General features: G+C 43.8%; 1 protein-coding gene across 1 annotated transcript in view; it reads left to right on the top strand.

The window, feature by feature from the left end:
• Positions 1-13,449, top strand: part of LOC139397103 (platelet binding protein GspB-like) — a 28,525-nt gene extending 15,076 nt beyond the window's left edge. The window contains exons 3-4 of the mRNA XM_071143970.1: positions 2,316-2,499; positions 2,790-13,449. Of these exons, the coding sequence (XP_071000071.1) occupies positions 2,316-2,499; positions 2,790-13,393 (10,788 nt within the window). The 3' untranslated portion in view covers positions 13,394-13,449. The remainder of the gene's footprint in view (positions 1-2,315; positions 2,500-2,789) is intronic.
• Positions 13,450-19,171: the final 5,722 nt, after the last annotated feature.

The raw sequence follows: 19,171 nt of genomic DNA, 5'->3' as shown, positions 1-19,171 counted from the left end.
GGCTTTTATCCGCAGTCACACGTAGCCTGGATGAAGATAATTAATCGTTGCTGTAGTGGAAGACATATTTCTGAGCGACTCTTGGTTTCAAATAGCCTGTGTATTCTCAACACTGACCTGCTTCTAGTCTTTCAAAATAGCTCTGTTTCAACAAGGATTAATAGTTACGCAGGAGGACTGAAACATCCTTGCAGTCTAAATACACACACACACATATATATATGTGTGTGTGTGTGTGTGTGTGTGTGTGTGTGTGTGTGTGTGTGTGTGTGTGTGTGTGTGTGAGGGAATATCCCGATTGTTTTACCAGATGACAAAACATCAGAAGTGCCTACATCTAAGAGGGTGGCAGCAGCGTAGCCTAGTGGGTAGAATGTTGGACTAGTAGCCGAAAGGTTGCAAGTTCAAATCCCCCCGAGCTGACAAGGTCAAAATCTGTCGTTCTGCTGTTCCTAGGCTCTAATTGTAAAATAAGAATTTGTTCTTAACTGACTTGCCTAGTTAAATAAAGGTATAAAATAAGTAGTTTGATTACTCTCACTGGCATCAGCCAAGTATGACTTCAGCTTTCATCTGTTCTGTATTTTCTCATGTTTGATGTCTGGTGTTTCCTGACCAGACTTAAACCATTGGTACATTATTTTCTGATAGCACCTTTAATATTTAATATTTAATCAAAGTTTAAAAAATATTCACCAAATTAACACCTTATTCTGCAAACTAGAGAAAGATGGGGGGGAGAAGAAAAAAAAAACATGTTGATTAATTTGTGTTAGATTTGTGGATTGTAAATTGGAACTACTTAATTTTAAGTTCAATGAGCGTATAATATGGAGATTCCACCCGAACCACGCAGCACACAGAATGAAGAGAATAGTTTGTTACCCGAGCAGATAAATCACTAGGTCATTATGCTATCTGTAATGGATTACAGTGATCATTACAGTGATCACAACTCTCTCTGGTTCCTGCTTTCGCCCATTCAGCAAACTCCTAGGGCTGGAAACGGGCAAAATAGACGGAAAACTCAAATAACCAATTCCTATTGGACAAATCCAAGTAGTTCCACACAGTTTTCTGTATCCCTCCACCCCTCCAGCCCGCACCCCCCTGGTTTGGTGCCAACTGCACACTACCAAGACCTCTGCTTCCTAGTTCCTTCCTGCTCTCACCCAAACTCAGAAAACTCCTAGGGCTGCTGAGCCATGCTTGGTGCTCTTTGCCTGGTGACAATAGGAGCTCTGTCCGGTGAAACAAATCCACTTGTTTGCAATGACATGAAATAATGAAAAGATATATTTATTTTTTATTTTTTACTATAATCATTGGGATGCAATTTAGGCAGATGGATTTTTATTTTTTTTCAAAAGTCGCGTTATATTTGACTGCTTTAAGTTAAATAATTGTTTTGAATTTTCTATAATGCTTTTACAGATGCTCAAAGCGTTTACATAGGGGGGAAAATGCACCACGGAGTGATTATTGGTAGTCTTAAACAAACGTATACACCTCATACACATGGACTTAAAGAAGAAGAAGACACATGTACCATGTCAGATATAGAGTTGACATTTATTCCATTTTGAGTTTGCATCCCAACAGTACACTTTTATATAAATCACAGAAGACTGAAATATAAAAAACCTATTTGACATAGAAACACCGTATTTTTTTGTCTGTTTTTAATAAATAATCTCAAATGAATTATGTAATGATGAAAAATATGAATAACATTCAGGTGAGGTCAAAGAGGGAGCACTTTTTGGTCACTGACTCCAGGGAAAGGGCTACAGTCTTACGGAGGCAAATCAGCATGCAGTATGCAGTATGCCTAAAACATATTTTCTATATCAGACTTCCTCTCATGCTAGGCTAATTAACTCAAGCTAATCATATCAGAGGGGCTTTGGGTGGGAACAGGAGCAGGAGTTAAAGGAAGTGATGCTGTTTTAATGATTAGCCTTAATGTTAGCGTGGGAAAGTTAAGATGGCAGATGTTTATGTTTCCTGAACTCATTAACATCTTCATGTTGTTGATGGCTGTAATCCATAACGACTTTGAATCCATATCCATTCCATTTGTTTGGTCTTAATCATCATCAGGCATCCTTTTAACACTCTATAATTCTTCAACTCTTTATGTAAACATTATTCAGGGTTTGTCGCATTGAGATAAATAATTTCGTGCAAGAGAGACCTACCAATCTTAGTTTAGATCACAACTAATTTTGACTTAACTCTCTCTTTGTCCGTTTCCTCATCTAGGAATCTTTCCGGAAACATTCTTCTCACCTATCTATCTGTGTGTTTCTCAGATCGACAGTGTTCAGAGTCTCTTACAGTGCCCCAGTGTGTTGATTTGTGTGGGCCATGAGCCCTCCCACACCGTCCTTCTCGAGAACTTCCGGAAAAACTCAGATGCCAAACTTCCACGACTGAGTCCAAAGTCTCTTGGACTCTCCAACACAGCCAGTGAAGGACAGGAATCAGGGAAAACTGGTATAAATATAACTCAACATCGTCTTACACTGTCATTACAAGACATTTTTGATAAATTCTACTACTGTGTTACGCAAAACATTTTGTTTGGAACTGTCAGTATCATGGCCATCATAGTTATCAATGTCATCATCAATCTTCAACAAAAAAAATCTGATAATTCTTGTAAAAGAAAGTTATTGAACTTGCTGAAACTTTTTTAAATTATCAAAATAAATAAATATTGTCAGTGTCAATCTTCTTATAAACCTAACTGATCATTCCTTTGTCTCTCCTTTTCACTAATACAGGCAGCTTAGGACTTGAGACAACGAAAAGCGTCATCCACCCGAGATCTGAATCCAACCAGTCAGCAAGGCACTCCATATCATCTGACAAATCACTCCCACCAATCAACTCTACATCCCCGGCCCATGTTGGTCGTGAAGGCTTGATGGACGACGACATTGAGAAAAGGGTGCTAGTCAACAAAGATGGCAGCTTGTCAATGGAAATGAAAGTGCGTTTCCGACTGCTGAACGACGAGACCCTACATTGGTCCACAGAAATAAAGAAGTCGGTTGGAACGACCAACGAATACCTCCAAGGATACCACGACAACTGCTTTGTTCAGCAAGGTAGTGTGGAAAGCTGTTCAGAGACGGAGCTCCTTTCCCCAGGCGAGGCTGACGATGCCTACATCACCAAACTGCACCAGAAGCATCTGGACGTCCCTCACTGTCAGCACTGCTGTGGCCACTGCCAGGACTATGAGATCAGGAAGACCCATATTTCGGGGGGGCAGAGGACTGTCCGCCACGTCACCTCCTCCAGCTCCAGTGCCTCGTCACACACCATTGTCCATAAAAAAGGTTCGGTGGAGACCATGTCCAGTGAGGAGATCACCGAGTACATGGTGGAGAAGGCTGCTTGCTTCCAACAGACTGTGGAGGAAGGGGGCGACACCACTGTGGAGTACTGCACCATCAGCCGCGGCTGCAGCAGGAGCGAGATGAGCTTGACTACGACGTCTGGCAAGTGTAAGAGTAGGGCTTCCACCCAGGATAAGAGCGAGATCCTTGGCAAGAGCGAGAGCATTGACATTACAACCCAGGCATCGGATAACGACGGGGCTATGGCTGATAGTTCTTCCTCTGCTCCTTCTAAGGAGTCTCAGAGCGAGGTTAGCGTCAAGATCACTGATGCGGAAGAAGACGAGCGACCTGTGTCTGCTGTTAGTCTTTCCTCTCAGATCCTGGCATCGCTCAGGGAAGACCAGGACGATGAGGACGACGACCTTCCACCAAGTGCTTCGAGAGCGTGTTCGTGTTCCCAGAATAGTAACGCCGAAGAGGAGGAGGAGGAGGAGCCCACCAGAAGTGCTGTTTTGAACCCAGCAGCAACACCAATGCAACATTTATCTCCCAGGCCTCCTAGTAGTAAGGCATATTCTGTACACTCTAAGTCAGTTAAGGCTATGTCTCCGGCACCAGCAAATGGACAAGATGACCAAAAATCAAAAAACTGTAAATGTGAAGCATCTGATGTAGCTGGAGATTCTACGGACGCTGATGACGGAAATGCTAAGACTGCAGTTGAAAAGGAAGCGGGTCAAGAAGGGATCCCTTCAGAGATCACTGAAACCAAACACACCAAACCAGAGGAGAGGGCAATGAGCTCACTGTCTGTCAAATCAAATGTCTCTACCAGATCCAAGAGGTCCAAAATTGGGGATTCAGGAGTTCAGGAGGAGAAGGGAGAGTGGTCATCAAGTGCCATGTCAGTCAAATCCAATGCTTCAGCAAAGTCAAGGAAGTCCAATGTTTCAGCTGTAGAAGATGTAGAAGTACAGCAACATCAGACAGACAAAAGATCCTCAAGTGCCATGTCAGTTCAATCAAATGTCTCAACAAGATGTCAGTCCAAAATGTCAGAAGTGGCAGCTGAAGAAAGCGTTACACCAGAAGAAGACGCAAAAACAACTTCAAGTGCTTTGTCAGTTAAATCGAATGCCTCCAGGAAGTCCAAAGTTTCTGATGTTCCTACTGAAGACGAATTGGATGAAGCGGAGGAGAGAGCAGCTAGTGCTACGTCTGCTAAATACAATATGTCAGCAGGAAATACGATGTTACTGATGAAATACGACGTTTCTGATGATCCCGCTGCAGACGTTCCTGCTGAAGAAAATGCAGGAGACAAAGCAGGGGAAACTAAAGAGAGAGCACCCACTGCTACGTCTGGTAAGTCTGCTAAGCCTAATGTTTCTGCAAAATCAAAGAAGTCCAATGTTTCTAAACTCTGTCCAGAAGAAGAATTTAGAGCAGCCAGTGCCTTGTCTGGTAAGTCTGCCGTTTCAGCAAGATGCAAGAAATCCATAGTTGTTCCCGCTGAAGAAAAGGCAGAAGCAGAACAAACTGAAGAGAGAGCATCCAGCTCTATGTCTATTAAATCTAATACCTCAGCAAGATCAAGAAAGTCTACAGCAGGAGATGATGTGGGGGAAACTGAGGAGAGATCACCGAGAGCTATGTCAGCTAAGTGTAATGTTTCTGCGAGGTCTAAGAAATCCAATGTTTCTGATGATCCACCCGAGGAAAATGTAAAACAGAAAGAAGAAGCTGAGGAGAGAGCACAGAGTGCCATGTCCAATGTGTCTACCAGATCAAAAAAGACCAAGATTTCTCAAATTTGTGTTGGAGAAGACACTGAGAGGACATCCAGCGCTATGTCTTCTAAGTACAACCGGTCATCGAGATACAAGAAATACAATTTTTCTGATGGAGAAGAGGATCAAACAGACGAGAGACCATCTAGTGCTATGTCTGCTGAGTTCAATGTTTCCAATGCTGTAGAAAATGCAGAAGTGAAAGAACCTGAGAGAGCAGCTAGTGCAATGTCAGAAGCTCCTGCTGAAGGAAAAACGAAAGAAAATGCAGGAGAGGAGGTAGAACAAACAGCAGAAAATATACCGGAAGAAGACACAGAAGCAGAGGAAACAGAGGATCGTGCTCCTAGTGCTATGTCAACTAAATCCAAAGCTTTGGAAGTTCCTCCTGAGGAAAATGAAGACGAGGAATTGACAGAAATTGAAAAGAGAACATCCAGTCCCATGTCTGCTAAGTCAGCTAAGTCTAATGTTCCTGCAAGATCAAAGAGGTCCAAGGATTCTGAATTGTGTCTTCGAGAACCCGAGAGAGCATCCAGTGCTATGTCTGCTAAGTACAATATGTCAGCAAGACACAAGAAATATGACTTTTCAGATGATCCTGCTGCAGAGGAGGAGAGAGCAGCTAGTTCTATGTCAGCTAAGTCCAATGTTTCAGCAAGATCGACAAAATCAAAAGCTTCTGGAGTTCCTCTTGAAGTGAAAGTAGAGGCTTCAGAAGTTCCTGCTGAGGAAACCGCTAAAGAAAAAGTAGAAGCTGAGGAAAGAGCACCGAGCGCTATGTCTGCCAAGTCAACTAAGTCTAATGTTTCAGCAAGATCCAATAAGTCCAGAGCTTCTGAAGTTCCTGCTGAAGGAGAGGATCCAACTGAAGAAAGAGCACCCAGTGCCATGTCTGCTAAATCTAATGCTTCTGCAAAATCAAAGAAATCCAATGTATTTGCAAGGTCAGCAAAGTCTAAAGCTTTAGAAGTTTGTCCTGTGGAAAATGGATACAAAGAATTTACAGGAATTGAAGAGAGAGCACCCAGTGCCATGTCTGCTACGTCAGCTAAGTCTAATGTTCCTGCAAGATCAAAGAAGTCCAAGGAGCCTGAATTTTGTCTTCAAGAACCTGAGAGAGCACCCAGTGCTATGTCTGCTAAGTACAATATGTCAGCAAGACACAAGAAATACGACTTTTCAGATGATCCTGCTGCAGAGGAGGAGCGAGCAGCTAGTTCTATGTCAGCTAAGTCAGCCATGTCAAATTCTTCAGCTAGATCTATAAAATCTAAAGCTTCTGGATTTCCAGCTGAGGAAAATGCAGAAGAAGTAGAAGAAACTGAGAGAGCACCTAGTACCATGTCTGCTAAGTCTGAAGCTCCTGCTGAACCTGAAGATGAAACTCCAGCTTCAGCTGATGATAACGCAGAAGAGGAAGTGGAGGTCGCTAAGGAGAGAGCTCCCAGTGCTATGTCTGCTAAGTCCAATGTTTCATCAAGATCCCAAAAATCCAATGTTTCTGCAAGATCCAAAAAATCTAAAGCTTCAGAAATTCCTGCTGAAGAAAATGCAGAAGAGGATGTCGGGGAATCTGCTGAACCAGAGGACAAAACAGAGGAACAAGCTTCCAGTGCTATGCCTGCTAAGTCCAATGTTTCTGCAAGATCGGCAAAGTCTAAAGCTTTGGAAGTTCCTCCTGAGGAAAATGAAATCGAGGAATTGACAGAAATTGAAGAGAGAGCACCCAGTGCCATGTCTGCTAAATCAGCTAAGTCTAATGTTCCTGCAAGATCAAAGAAGTCCAAGGATTCTGAATTTTGTCTTCAAGAACCCGAGAGAGCATCCAGTGCTATGTCTGCTAAGTACAATATGTCAGCAAGACACAAGAAATACGACTTTTCAGATGATCCTGCTGCGGAGGAGGAGAGAGCAGCTAGTTCTATGTCAGCTAAGTCCAATATTTCAGCAAGATCGACAAAATCAAAAGCTTCTGGAGTTCCTCTTGAAGTGAAAGTAGAGGCTTCAGAAGTTCCTGCTGAGGAAACCGCTAAAGAAAAAGTAGAAGCTGAGGAAAGAGCACCGAGCGCTATGTCTGCCAAGTCAACTAAGTCTAATGTTTCAGCAAGATCCAACAAGTCCAGAGCTTCTGAAGTTCCTGCTGAAGGAGAGGATCCAACTGAAGAAAGAGCACCCAGTGCCATGTCTGCTAAATCTAATGCTTCTGCAAAATCAAAGAAATCCAATGTATTTGCAAGGTCAGGAAAGTCTAAAGCTTTAGAAGTTTGTCCTGTGGAAAATGGAGACAAAGAATTGATAGGAATTGAAGAGAGAGCACCCAGTGCCATGTCTGCTAAGTCAGCTAAGTCTAATGTTCCTGCAAGATCAAAGAAGTCCAAGGAGCCTGAATTTTGTCTTCAAGAACCTGAGAGAGCACCCAGTGCTATGTCTGCTAAGTACAATATGTCAGCAAGACACAAGAAATATGACTTTTCAGATGATCCTGCTGCAGAGGAGGAGCGAGCAGCTAGTTCTATGTCAGCTAAGTCAGCCATGTCAAATTCTTCAGCTAGATCTATAAAATCTAAAGCTTCTGGATTTCCAGCTGAGGAAAATGCAGAAGAAGTAGAAGAAACTGAGAGAGCACCTAGTACCATGTCTGCTAAGTCTGAAGCTCCTGCTGAACCTGAAGATGAAACTCCAGCTTCAGCTGATGATAACGCAGAAGAGGAAGTGGAGGTCGCTAAGGAGAGAGCTCCCAGTGCTATGTCTGCTAAGTCCAATGTTTCATCAAGATCCCAAAAATCCAATGTTTCTGCAAAATCGGCAAAGTCTAAAGCTCCGGAAGTTCCTCCTGAAGTGGAAGTGGAGGCTTCAGAAGTTCCTGCTGAAGAAACCATCGAATGTGAAGTAGGGGAAACTGAAGAGAGAGCACCGAGCACTATGTCAGCTAAGTCCAATGTCTCTGCAAGATCCAATAAATCTAAAGCTTCAGAAATTCCTGCTGAAGAAAATGCAGAAGAGGATATAGGGGAATCTGCTGAACCAGAGGACGAAACAGAGGAACGAGCTCCCAGTGCTATGTCTGCTAAGTCCAACGTTTCATCAAGATCCCAAAAATCCAATGTTTCTACAAGATCCAAGAAATCTAAAGCTTCAGAAATTCCTGCTGAAGAAAATGCAGAAGAGGATGCAGGGGAATCTGCTGAACCAGAGGACGAAACAGAGGAACGAGCTCCCAGTGCTATGTCTGCTATGTCCAATGTTTCTGCAAGATCGGCAAAGTCTAAAGCTTCGGAAGTTCCTCCTGAGGAAAACGGAGTCGAGGAATTGGAAGAAGTTAGAGAGAGAGCACCCAGTGCCATATCTGCTAAATCAGCTAAGTCAAATGTTCCTGCAAGATCTAAGAAGTCCAAGGATTCTGAATTTTGTCTTCAAGAACCCGAGAGAGCACCCAGTGCTATGTCTGCTAAGTACAATATGTCAGCAAGACACAAGAAATACGACTTTTCAGATGATCCTGCTGCAGAGGAGGAGCGAGCAGCTAGTACGATGTCAGCTAAGTCAGCCATGTCAAATTCTTCAGCTAGATCTATAAAATCTAAAGCTTCTGGATTTCCAGCTGAGGAAAATGCAGAAGAAGTAGAAGAAACTGAAGTGAGTGCACCAAGCGCTAATATCTCTGCAAGATCCAGGAAGTCAACAGTGTCTGAAGTCCCTGTTAAAAAAGAGGATCAAACCGAAAGAACAGCTAGAGCTATATCTGCTAAGTCCAATGTCTCTGCAAAATCTGGGAAATCCAAATTTTCTGAAGCTTCTGCTGAGGAAACAGCAGCCTCAAAAGAGAAAACGAAGGAGAGAGCACCGAGCGCTATGTCTGCGAAATCAAATATCTCAGAAAGATCTAAGAAACCTGACCATGGAACAGAGGAGCGAGCATCCAGCACTCTATCAGCTAAGTCACATGTATCTGCAAGATCAAGGAAGTCCAAAGTTTCTGAAGTTGCTGCCGAAGAAAAGGCTGCAGAGCAGGTAGAGGAACATGTGGAAAAAGCAACAAGTCCTGTGTCAGCTAAGTCTCCAAGATCAACCGGAACCCACGCATCAGACAGAACCCACGCATCAGCCGGAACCCACGCAGATAGCATAACTGCTGAAGTGACTGAGAGACCTAAAAGCAAGATGTCCAATGTGTCGTCCCACCTGCAAGTGAAAGGACAAAAAGACAAAAACAATACGGATGACGCCAAAAGCGACAAAGGGAGTGATATTTCAACGAAGACAAACAGATCAAAGACTGCCATTAGAGATCATGTAGACACTCCCAGACCTAACTCTATTGCATCAGACATTCATCTCACTCCTACTCTACCACACTGCCCTCCAACCCCTAGAAAAATTAAACAACCTGTTATTCTACTTGGTTTTTCGAGTGACAGTAACAAGTTAAACACAGTTGATCCTCAGAAGGAGAGCTCTAACATCTTATGTGATGGTCCTTTAGAAGCGATAGACCGGAATGTCAGTGACAACAAAAGTGACAAGAGCGGCAAGTGCAAACACAGGAAAGGGGTTTCCTCTCGCAGTTCCTCCCTACAGTTGCTGGAAGGAGATGTCTCTGAGCTGGTTCCCTCCAATCTACCTAACGCCTCTCCAACAGAGGTGGTGAATGAGTGGCTTAAGAAAATACCGTCCGACAGTGCGATGTACGACATTGGGGACGAATTCAGTGACAGAGGCCATTCACCGGAGCTGGCACCAAAGGAAAAAACGAATGGGACGGAGGAGAACGATGTCACCTCTGTGTGTGACACTCAAAAAGAAAAGGAAGAACCTAAAGAGACAGCAGCCAACCATGAGGCTGATGGTGAGGAGCCAGCAGAGACCCCACCTGAGACCCCACCAGAGGGCACCGCTCCACAGGAGTACATATCAAAGAGCTTTCACTCCTCAGTGCAGGTGATGAAAGTACTGTTGAGTCCCAAGCTTGACCGGTGTCACAGCTTACCTGAATTTTCCCCGGTGTACGGACGTAAACTGAGCACCTCAGCCAGAGGTCTCCTGGATTGCCTCGCAAAGCTGCAGTTGATAGACTTTGATCCCAACGACGATGCAAACGCCAAGGACACAAGGTACAGAGAGCTAATGAACATCCTCCAGTCCCTCTGGTTGTGTGACCCAGCAGAAGGTGGAAAGCAACAACAGAACGGCTGTGATCAACACTCTGTGGACGGTGACACCAAAGCAAGGTCCTCCTCTGGGGTGGACGTCAGCAGTGGCTCAACAGGCTCAGGTGGTTTGGCTCAGGCACCGAACGCAGAGGGGGAAGCAATGCTGAGGGTACAAGAAGTTGACGAAACTGCAGAGGAACAGGAAAGCCCAGAGTCCTCAATCCCTATGTCTGATCCAGCCACCCCGTACGTAGCTAGTCAGGTCCAATGGACCACAGAGGAAGGAGAAGGAGAAGGAAGAACAGCAGTGGAGAAAGAGAAACAAAAAGACGAAGACGTCCCAGCGTCTGATGACACCATTAGAAATGAAAGTGTGAGAGAATTACCAGAAACACCCCCGTCTTCCAACAAGAGCTCAGACCCTCGAGAGGACACAACCTCTGGCTCTCCTCCATCTGTCCAAAGGGCACAACTAGCCAAAAAAGTTTCCCTAGATCCTGATCCTGTCTGGGTCTTGAAGTTACTGAACAAACTAGAGAAGCAGTTCATGACACATTATGTGGATGCCATGGCAGAGTTCAAGGTTCGCTGGAATTTGGACGACAGCGAACATCTCGATGTCATGATAGCCGAACTGAAAGATGATGTGCATAGCAGGATACAATTAAGCATTGACAGAGAACTCAGGAAGATCCACGGTCGAGGTGGAAGACCTAGGCCACCCAAAGAAGAATTGTCACGAGAATCAGGTGCGCAAACTGAGACGAGGAGAAGAAGACTGAAGGTTGTGCGCAACCAGTCTATTGATTACCGAGAGGAGAAAAGCGACGATGCAACCGACACTTCTTTCAGCGACCAACGGAGTGATGATGAATATTGCCCTTGTGAAACATGTATAAAAAAGAAACTGGAATTAGGACCACTGCTTCCTGCAGAAGTTTTGCATATTGCTCCTGTCATGATGGCTTTTGATCTAAAGTCAATCCTCCAGTTGAAAAAGAACCCTACTCCAAAGACACAAGCAGTTGATGCAACCGACGACACTGAAACTACGGATGAAGCCACAGCAGTGAAAACTAGTATTATACATGCATTTGATTTAAAGTCAATTCTCCAGTTGAAAAAGGACAATCCTTCACAGATACAAGAAGAAGTCGATGTTACAGATGAGGCTGGAGGTGTAGATGAAGCAAAAGCAGCGGAAACTCTTGTTGGAAACGTTATCAATGGGGCTAAGAAAGAGGCGGATGAATCACAAGAACAGGAGGATGATGAACAGGATGATGAAATGGCTGATGAAGCTGAGGCAGCAGTAGAAGAGACAGCTAAAGATGAAGCAGGAGAAGAAGAGGATGCTGATATTGCTGAAGATGAAGAAACTGTTGACGCAGAAACTTCAGAAGATGAAGCAGTAGAAGAAGAGGAGGAAGCTAAAGCAGAAACAGCAGAAGCTGAGACAGTAGAAGAGGAAGCAGGAGAAGAAGAAACTTCTGAAGCAGAGACAGCAGCTGATGACGAAACAGCAGGAGAAGAAGACACTGCTGAAGTAGAGACAGCTGACGAAGAAACAGAAGAAGCAGCAGAAGAAGAGACAGCTCAAAATGAAACTACAGGAGAGGAGGAAGCTGAAGTTGAAATAACCGGTGATGAGTCGGCACTAGCTGAAACTGCAGGAGAAGAAACAGCACAAGCTGAAACTGCAGGGGAAGAGACAGCTTACGACGAATCAGCAGGAGAGGAAGAGAGTGCTGAAGCTGAGACAGCTGAGGGAGAAGAGCAGACAGCCAGAGATGAAACAGGAGAAGATGAGACTGAAAACGCAGGAGAAGAGTCGCCAGAACCTGTAACAGCAGACGAAGAAGAGACTGCCGAAGCAGAGGCAGCTGAAGATGAAGGAGCAGGAAATGGAGCTGAAGCTGAAGCTGAGGAGGATGTAGAAAAAGAGGAAGCTGAAAAAGAAATGAAAATAGAGCCAGTAGTTCAGTCAAACATTGAGGAGACAGCTATCAGGAAAGACAACGTGGAGGAAATGGTTAAGGAAACTCCAGTGAAATCATTCGATGCCTTTGCCAGAGCAGAATACTCTGAAGACGGTGCTTACTCCGACGATGAGGATTCAGAGACTGAACGACACAATGAGGAGTCAGAGGCCCAAGAGGACAAAGCAGAAGCAGAGGCTGAGCTTCAGGTTGAGGAGACTACTGTTGTGGAGGAAGGGGAGGAGGAGCAAGAAGAAGCCGAGGAGGAGCAGGCAGAAGCTGAGGAGGAGGCGGAGGTGGAAGAGGAAGCTGAAGAGGAGCTGGCAGAAGCTGAGGAGGAGGCAGAGGTGGAAGAGGAAGCTGAAGAGGAGCTGACAGAAGCTGAGGAGGAGGCGGAGGTGGAAGAGGAAGCTGAAGAGGAGCAGGCAGAAGCTGAGGAGGAGGCAGAGGTGGAAGAGGAAGCTGAAGAGGAGCAGGCAGAAGCTGAGGAGGAGGCGGAGGTGGAAGAGGAAGTTGAAGAGGAGCAGGACGTTGAGGATACCCCAGTTGAAGATACTCCAGTTGAGGAGCTGAAGGAGAAAGGGGAGGAGGAAGCTGAAGTGGAAGTTGAGGAGGACCAGACAGAAGCTGATGAGGAACAGGAGGAAGATGAGGATATGGCTGAAAACTATGCTGCTCCTGAGGAAGAGCCAGCCGATGAGGTGGATGATGTCACAAGCAAAGGACAGTCTGAAGACGACGGTGATGGCAATGGACCTTCTGGGACATCTGAGACGAGCCTACATAGCCAGCCAACCAAATCTTCCATGGAATCCCAACCAGGCTCGCTGGACGAAATCCTGGACGAAGAGGCAGAGAGAGAGTCCAACAAGCGAGAAGAGTTCACAGACAGGGTCGGAGATGGGCTCGGGCCACCGTCTCTCTGTGAAGAGAAGGCAGATGTACCTCATGGACAAAGAGAACGAGAGCAGAGTGTCAGAAGTCACAGAGTCAGCCAGGTTCTCGAGCGACAAGTCGTCTCCCCAAAGAAGAAGACTCCAAAGAAGTCTCCGGCAAGATCTGTCAAGTCAAGCAAGGCCAAAGAGAGTGATATTGATCAAGACGATCTTGATTTCTAAAACTTCCCTATTCAAACTTAATTTACGGTATTTTGCTTGTGAAAAGAAAATTGGCCATTTTTACCACATTCTTGCCTGCATATGCCTTTTATACCTCCTGTGTGCAATGCCGGTGATGAGTGGTAGTAGTGGTGTGCAGATGTGGGTGGTTATTTTATTAAATCCATTGAATATACACCATCAAAAATAAATCCATTATTAATTCGTTCAGGTAGGTACTAAGAAATATCATACGATTAATAACATCTAAAAAAAAAAAAAGAATAGAATAGCATATTTTGAGTTGAATTACCTCCAAATGAATGAAATCAATAGTTCATTATTTTGTTATTTAAAGACACACGTACCTGATCACAGTCAACACACACACATTTTATGGTAAGAATGTACTGGAATGTAACAGAATAAAATAATAATAATATTTACACCCCACACAACTTGAGTCATGGGTATAAAATTAGTGATATTTTGAAGCAGAGCCCAAGCCTTTTTGTTCATCGTCTCTTTCCTACCCTCACTCCACGTTGTTAGGGGGCGTAGGGGGCTTACCTTGAGAGTATCTGCATCATGATACCAATAGAAAATAATAGCATACCTATTTTCAAAAGCAATGTGAGTCTCATGTTCCTATTTCACAACTCTAAAAGCGTATAGGCTTTAGGCGATCGAGCAAGGTAACAGGTCTACTCTTGATTCAGGCGACATTATTAGATGCTGAATGTAGATCAGGGATAGATGAGCTATATTTCCACTTATTTGCCCAGCCAGAGAATCAACCAGATCACATTGATCGATACAAGTCAGTGAAGTAACAGGCTTTTGTTTGGGTGTAAGGCTACTAGGGGCCAGGAGTGAGGAGCAAAATAATTAACTTGATAAACTACATATCCTGAATAACATGCTGGCAGAATGTTCTGATAAATCAGCCAACTAGACTGAATGTTCTGATAAATCAGCCAACTAGACTGAATGTTCTGATAAATCAGCCAACTAGACTAAATGTTCTGATAAATCAGCCAACTAGACTAAATGCTCTGATAAATCACCCAACTAGACTAAATGCTCTGATAAATCAGCCAACTAGACTAAATGCTCTGATAAATCAGCCAACTAGACTAAATGTTCTGATAAATCAGCCAACTAGACTAAATGCTCTGATAAATCAGCCAACTAGACTAAATGTTCTGATAAATCAGACAACTAGACTAAATGTTCTGATAAATCAGACAACTAGACTAAATGTTCTGATAAATCAACCAACTAGACTAAATGTTCTAATAAATCAGCCAACTAGACTAATGTCCTGATAAATCAGCCAATTGGGGACTAAATGTTCTGATAAATCAGCCAACTAGACTAAATGTTCTGATAAATCAGCAAACTAAACTAAATGTTCTAATAAATCAGCCAACTAGACTAAATGTTCTGATAAATCAGCCAACTAGACTAAATGTTCTGATAAATCAACCAACTAGACTAAATGTTCTGATAAATCAACTAGACTAAATGTCCTAATAAATCAGCCAACTAGACTAAATGTCCTAATAAATCAGTCAACTAGACTAGAGGATCATGAGCATCACTCACCTCAATTTAGCTAACATTTTCCAGCCTAATGGTAGCCTAACCAATATCCAAACGGAGATTCAGTGAAAACACAAATCTCACATTGACTGATTTATCAAGACGAATCCCAACGCATGTCTCAAAGCAATGCGTTGGCACTGTCCTAATCAAAACGGTGCTGGAACTAAAGTGCATTCGAATGTGAGTTACTAGATACAGTACATTCGGAAAGTATTCTGACCCCTTGACTTTTTTCCACATTTTGTTACATTACAGCCTTATTCGAAAATTTATTTTAAAAATATCCTCATCAATCAACACACAATACCTCATAATGACAAAGCGAAAACAGGTTTTTAGAAATGGTTGTACATTTATTACGAATTAAAAAACTCTATTTAAATAATTATTCAGGTCCTTTACTATGAGACTCGAAATTGAGCTCATGTGCATCCGGTTTCCGTTGATCATCCTTGAGATGTTCCTACAAGTTGATTGGAGTCCACCTGCGGTAAATTCAATTGATTGGACATGATTTGGAAAGGCACACACCTGTCTATATTAGGTCCCACAGTTGACAGTGCATGTCAGAGCAAAAACCAAGCTATGAGGTCGAAGGAATTGTCCGTGGAACTCAGAAAGAGGATTTTGTCAAGGCACAGATCTGGGGCAGGGTACCAAAAAAATGTCTGCAACATTGAACGTCCCCAAGAACACAGTGGACTGCATCATTCTTAAATGGAAGAAGTTAGGACCCACCAAGACTCTTCCTAGAGCTGGCCGCCCGTCCAAACAGAGCAATCGGGGGAGAAGGGCCTTGGCCAGGGAGGTGACCAAGAACCCAATGGTCACTCTGACAGAACTCCAGAGTTCCTCTGTGGGGATAGGAGAACCTTCCAAAAAGACAGTCATCTCTGCAGCACTCCACCAATCAAGCTTTTATGGTAGAGTGGCCAGACGGGAGCTACTCCTCAGTAAAAGGCACATGACAGCCCACTTAGTGTTTGCCAAAAGGCACCTAAAATACTCCCAGACCATGAGAAACAAGATTCTCTGGTCTGATGAAACCAAGATTGAACTCTTTGGCCTAAATGCCAAACATCACATTTGGAGGAAACCTGGCACCATCGCTACGGTGAAGCATGGTGGCGGCAGCATCATGCTGTGGGGATGTTTTTCAGCGGCAGGAATTGGGAGAATAGTTTGGATCGAGGGAAATATGAATGGAGCAGAGAGTACAGAGAGATCCTTAATGAAAACCTGCTCTCGAGCACTGAAGACCTCAGATTAGGGAGAAGGTTCACCTTCCAACAGGACAACGACCCTAAGCACACAGCCAAGACAATGCAGGAGTGACTTCGGGACAAGTCTCTGAATGTTCTTGAGTTGCCCAGCCAGAGCCCAGGCTTGAACCCGATCAAACATTTCCGGAGAGACCTGAAAATAGCTGTGCAGCGACGCTCCCCGTCCATCCTTACAGAGTTTGAGAGGATCTGCAGAGAAGAATGGGAGAGACGCCCCAAATACAGATGTGCCAAGCTTGTAGCGTCATGCCCAAGAAGACTCGATGCTGTAATCGCTGCCAAAGGTGCTTCAACAAAGTACTGAGTAAAGGGTCTGAATACTAATGTAAATGTGATATTTCATTTTTTCATTTTTAATACATTTGCCCAAAAAATCTATAAACCTGTTTTTGCTTTGTCATTATGGGGTATTGTGTGTAGATTGATGAGGGCAAAAAAATATTTAATCAATTTTAGAATAAGGCTGTAACGTAACAAACATTTTCCGAAGGCACTGTATGCTGCTCTTGATGGTTTAGTGCGCTTTCATACTTTTTTATTGAGTTGCCCATTATGCAGGCCACCATAGGAACTACAAACGAGAGGAGGGCGAGGCTTACATTTACTTCCTGGAATGTCAAGGATTTAAACAAACCAATCAAGCGAGACAAGTCAAATGCACTGTATCTAGTTAAACGTATTATAAGGATTGGATGACTTTGGGGAGATTTAGTGAGCAACAATTTGATACACGCCTTTCTATTGATTTAGCCTACTTCATTCCATTATTGTTGCCATTCAGTGAGATTTATCCCCACAGTAATTATTTATGAATCCATCCCGTTGTGGTTAAGAAAACAGTGCATGCTTAGTGATGGGCCATGTGAAGAGATGGTTGAAATGACATGCCTTGCAAAGGTTAGGATGGTTAACGTTCACTGCCTTGCAACTATCAAACGTTTTAGAGCGTAGTGCGTGCCAATACCGCCTCAGCATTAAGGCTACATTTCATACTAAGCCGTAGGCAGAATTTGAACAGAAATTATTACTAGGTCATTAGGAGCAAATAAAACTTTTGGGCTTCGATATCGGCAATGGCCTTTATGGAAAAGCTGAAAAACACAGTTGCTGTATGGTAAAGTCGGCAGAAAAACGTCTTGGTTTGAAAGGGATGATAGAATTGTTGATAATGATCCATCACTTGATTAAATAATGATCAAAGCACTTTATTTCCGAACTACTGTGATTGCACACGTCACATGGTACAAGAAAGTTATGCCACAAAAAAAGGAATCTTTTAAAACTTGAAATAGGCAAACTGAAATTAGTCGAATACTCTGTTATTTTCACAGAACAGAAAATCTATATTTTTCTGGAAGAATATCGAAACTTGTTTATATTATTTATTTTATATAAACTAAACTCAGCAAAAAAAATTAAACGTCCCTTTTTCAGGACCCTGTCTTTCAAAGATAATTTGTAAAAATCCAAATTACTTCACAGATCTTCATTGTAAAGGGTTTAAACACGGTTTTCCATGCTTGTTCAATGAACCATAAACAATTAATGAACATGCACCTCTAGAACGGTCGTTAATACACTAACAGCTTACAGACGGTAAGCAATTAAGGTCACAGTTATGAAAACTTAGGACACTAAAGAGGCCTTCCTATTGACTCTGAAAAACACCAACAGAAAGATTCCCAGGGTCCCTGCTCATCTGCGTGAACGTGCCTTAGGCATGCTGCAAGGAGGCATGAGGACTGCAGATGTGGCCAGGGAAATAAATTGCAATGTCCGTACTGTGAGACGCCTAAGAGAGCGCTACAGGGAGACAGGACGGACAGCTGATCGTCCTCGCAGTGGAGGACCACGTGTAACAACACCTGCACAGGATCGGTACATTGGAACATCACACCTGCAGGACAGGTACAGGATGGCAACAACAACTGCCTGAGTTACACCAGGAACGCACAATCCCTCCATCAGTGCTCAGACTGTCCGCAATAGGCTGAGAGACGCTGGACTGAGGACTTGTAGGCCTGTTGTAAGGCAGGTCCTCACCAGACTTCACTGGCAACAACATCGCCTATGGGCACAAACCCACCGTCGCTGGACCAGACAGGACTGGCTAAAAGTGCTCTTCACTGGTAAGTCGCGGTTTTGTCTCACCAGGGGTGATGGTCGGATTCACGTTTATCATCGAAGGAATGAGCGTTACACCGAGGCCTGTACTCTGGAGCGGGATCGATTTGGAGGTGGAGGGTCTGTCATGATCTGGGGCGGTGTGTCACAGCATCATTGGACTGAGCTTGTTGTCACTGCAGGCAATTTCAACACTGTGCGTTACAGGGAAGACATCCTCCCTCATGTGGTACCCTTCCTGCAGGCTCATCTTGACATGACCCTCCAGCATGACAATGCAACCAGCTATACTGCTCATCCTGTAAGACAGGAATGTCAGTGTTCTGCCATGGCCAGCGAAGAGCCCGGATCTCAATCCCATTGAGCACGTTTGGGACCTGTTGGATCGGAGGGTGAGGGCTATGGCCATTCCCCCCAGGAATGTCCAGGAACTTGCAGGTGCCTTGTTGGAAGAGTGGGGTAACATCTCACAGCAAGAACTGGCAAATCTGGTGCAGTCCATAAGGAGGAGATGCACTGCAGTACCTAATGCAGCTGGTGGCCACACCACATACTAACTATTACTTTTGACCCCCTCCCCCTTTGTTCAGGGACACATTATTCAATTTCTGTTAGACACATGTCTGTGGAACTTGCTCAGTTTATGTTTCAGTTGTTGAATCTTGATCTGTTCATACAATTATTTACACGTGTTAATTAAGTTTGCTGAAAATTTACATAGTTGACAGTGAGAGGACGTTTCTTTTTATTTGTTGCTGAGTTTACGTTTGAGTGGTTTTATTTA

The sequence above is a fragment of the Oncorhynchus clarkii genome, unplaced genomic scaffold, assembly GCF_045791955.1.
Source record: "Oncorhynchus clarkii lewisi isolate Uvic-CL-2024 unplaced genomic scaffold, UVic_Ocla_1.0 unplaced_contig_10270_pilon_pilon, whole genome shotgun sequence".
Taxonomy (NCBI): Eukaryota; Metazoa; Chordata; class Actinopteri; order Salmoniformes; family Salmonidae; genus Oncorhynchus; species Oncorhynchus clarkii.
The sequence above is the reverse complement of the archived record's forward strand: the minus strand, read 5'-3'. Positions and strand labels throughout refer to the sequence as shown.